Genomic DNA, 2500 nt, shown 5'->3' with positions numbered 1-2500 from the left:
ACCCTAACCATAGAGGGAGTGGAACTGTGTTTCTAGGGGTTGTGTGTTTGGCTTGTTTGTGTTTACTGTGTTTCTAGGGGTTGTGTGTGTGGCTTGTTTGTGTTTACTGTGTTTGTAGGGGTTTGTGTGTTTGGCTTGTTTGTGTTTACTGTGTTTTGTAGGGGTTTGTGTGTTTGGCTTGTTTGTGTTTACTGTGTTTGTAGGGGTTTGTGTGTTTGGCTTGTTTGTGTTTACTGTGTTTTGTAGGGGTTTGTGTGTTTGGCTTGTTTGTGTTTACTGTGTTTCTAGGGGTTTGTGTGTTTGGCTTGTTTGTGTTTACTGTGTTTGGCTTGTTTGTGTTTACTGTGTTTGGCTTGTTTGTGTTTACTGTGTTTCTTCTTCTTCTTCTCCTCCTCCAGATGATCCTGAGCGGGGGAGCTGACAACAAGCTTTACACGTACAAATACCCCTCCTGCATCACGGATGCTGGTGCTTAGCAACGCTGTGCGGATGCACGTTGCCGGGGCGATTCAGCATTCTTCCTTGATAACCCTCAGCCCAGAATAGAGGTTCAGACATGTGTTGGACATACGATCTGACCCTGTAACCCTGACCCCTAGATCTGAACTCTGACCCCCACTCTGGGCTCAGCTGGTCTGATGTGGCCTTTGGATGTAAAACCAGCAGCAGCAGACTGGCGTGATGTCACACAGCCTGAGGATGCGCTCTTTGTGGTCTGATTTGTGTTGTTTTCATCTGTAGCCATCAATGGTCTGTTTGTCAATGCTACAATACAAAAAATGATTTTTCTAAGTCTCGTTGTGTCTTGACTGTTTATTGTTTATTGTTTATTGTTTATTAAGGATCCCCATTAGTCTACACCATGGTGGAGACTATTCTTCCTGGGGTCCAGGCAAAAAAATATTACAATACAATATAAATACATAAAATGCAGTACAGCATGATCAATTATCACAAAAACACAGACTTAAAAAACAACATTTACATTAAAAGTAAAATAATACCAAGACTATGTTCTTGTTAAGGGTTAGGGTTAGACTGGCTAATATGCTGATGCAATGACTTTAAAAAAAAATGGAGTCGGCGGCTGATGACCTCATGTGTTTAATATGCCTTCCAGCCTCTCTCTGTGCTCCTCTGTTAATCCTAGAAATGGGAATTATTTTTGACACTTTATTTTTTCAAAGTTTTTTTTCACAGATACAGAGGAACAGAAAAGTAAACACACACAGACTGAAAGAAAATAATACAAAAACAAAAAAACTTAACAACAATGAACATGCTGGATTGCATTGATTCCACAAAGTGATCCTGAGACATATACAGTTTTCAAACATCAACCTGTCATTGACATTTAAATAGAGTCTGAAGTGGGAATTTAAGAGAAGATGAGGTGGGGGTGACCCTCGACCTGTTTTGGTCCTACGCTCCCTCAAATCCATCGGGGCTGGACACGTGCCCTAGTCAGCGGCGATCGAGGAACTCGCCTCAGTTGTGTTTCTGTCCGGTCGTCCAGCGCAGACATATCAGGACATGCAAAAATGAATCGACGAAATCACTAATTAGTTAAATAGGAACTTGGGCACACATGGCGACATCAGATCTCAAATCTATCATGGAAATTATGATTTATTATGAAGATTTATTCAGCTTCAGTCATGATGATCACGGGAAAAAGTAATTTGTGTAAAATAACTTAGTTTCGTAGTAGTATTTAAAATGGGTAAAGATCCATGAACATCTACACAAAAACGTCTTTACACTTGTTCTGTGAGTGACACAACCTAACCTAACCTCACGGGGGCGCCATACAACACCAAAGTCCTGCGTGTTCTGGCTCTATGGTCCTGCGCGCCCATGATCTGTTGACTTTTATTTTGAAAAGCTTAACGGATGGTGTCAAAGATGTGCAGTTTAAAAAGTAATCTACATAACCGGAGAGTCTTTCCACAATGATCTCAACGATCAATCCGAAGGTAAAGTATTGTATACACTACAGTTCAAATGAAGCGGGTACAAAACGTACTACAGAGAACTTGACTTTGTGCGATTTCTGTCGGAAGCTTACTAAAATAGGATAGCTAGCTAGCTATCAATCTAACGTCAGTGATGGAGTTTCATTAACAAACATTGGGTGAGCTTCGTTCTTGTGATTTTCCAGGTAACGTTTTAACGTTGCACTAATATGATGTTTTTGTTGTTACCATAGAAAATCTATCGTAGTGAAGAATATGTCAGTGGCATCGTTTTAGCCACTGAGTTAAGCCAAAAACGCTATAACGCCTCTGGTTATGATAGCTAACCCGCAAGTTCTACTACACTTTAATTCAAGGAATGCGCCGGTCATTCTTGAAAATGATATCCACTATCGTCCTGACTATACATTATCCCTCTTGTTATACGGTGAGTTGACAAAACGATGCAAGACTTTTTTTTTTCTCCAAAATATCTTTTTTATGATTTTGCTGAGGAAAAAAAATACGACAAGTGCATGTGAATT

The 2500-nt window shown here is 40.2% G+C and overlaps 2 protein-coding genes across 5 annotated transcripts in view; both read left to right on the top strand.

Moving 5' to 3' along the window:
* wdr12 (WD repeat domain 12) overlaps positions 1-792 on the top strand; it is a gene marked incomplete at its 5' end in the record, with an annotated part of 9955 nt that extends 9163 nt beyond the window's left edge. Inside the window, one exon of the mRNA XM_031558586.2 lies at positions 399-792. Within this exon, the coding sequence (XP_031414446.2) occupies positions 399-476 (78 nt within the window). The remainder of the gene's footprint in view (positions 1-398) is intronic.
* Positions 793-1864: 1072 nt separating this feature from the next.
* Positions 1865-2500, top strand: part of acd (ACD shelterin complex subunit and telomerase recruitment factor) — an 8876-nt gene continuing 8240 nt past the window's right edge. The window contains exon 1 of one of the 4 annotated variants that reach the window (XM_031559014.2): positions 1865-1976. The gene's annotated coding sequence lies outside the window, so the exon portion shown is untranslated. The other 3 variants (XM_031559011.2, XM_031559012.2, XM_031559013.2) reach the window with 3 other exon arrangements.

The sequence above is a fragment of the Clupea harengus genome, chromosome 21, assembly GCF_900700415.2.
Source record: "Clupea harengus chromosome 21, Ch_v2.0.2, whole genome shotgun sequence".
NCBI classification, from domain to species: Eukaryota; Metazoa; Chordata; class Actinopteri; order Clupeiformes; family Clupeidae; genus Clupea; species Clupea harengus.
The sequence above is the reverse complement of the archived record's forward strand: the minus strand, read 5'-3'. Positions and strand labels throughout refer to the sequence as shown.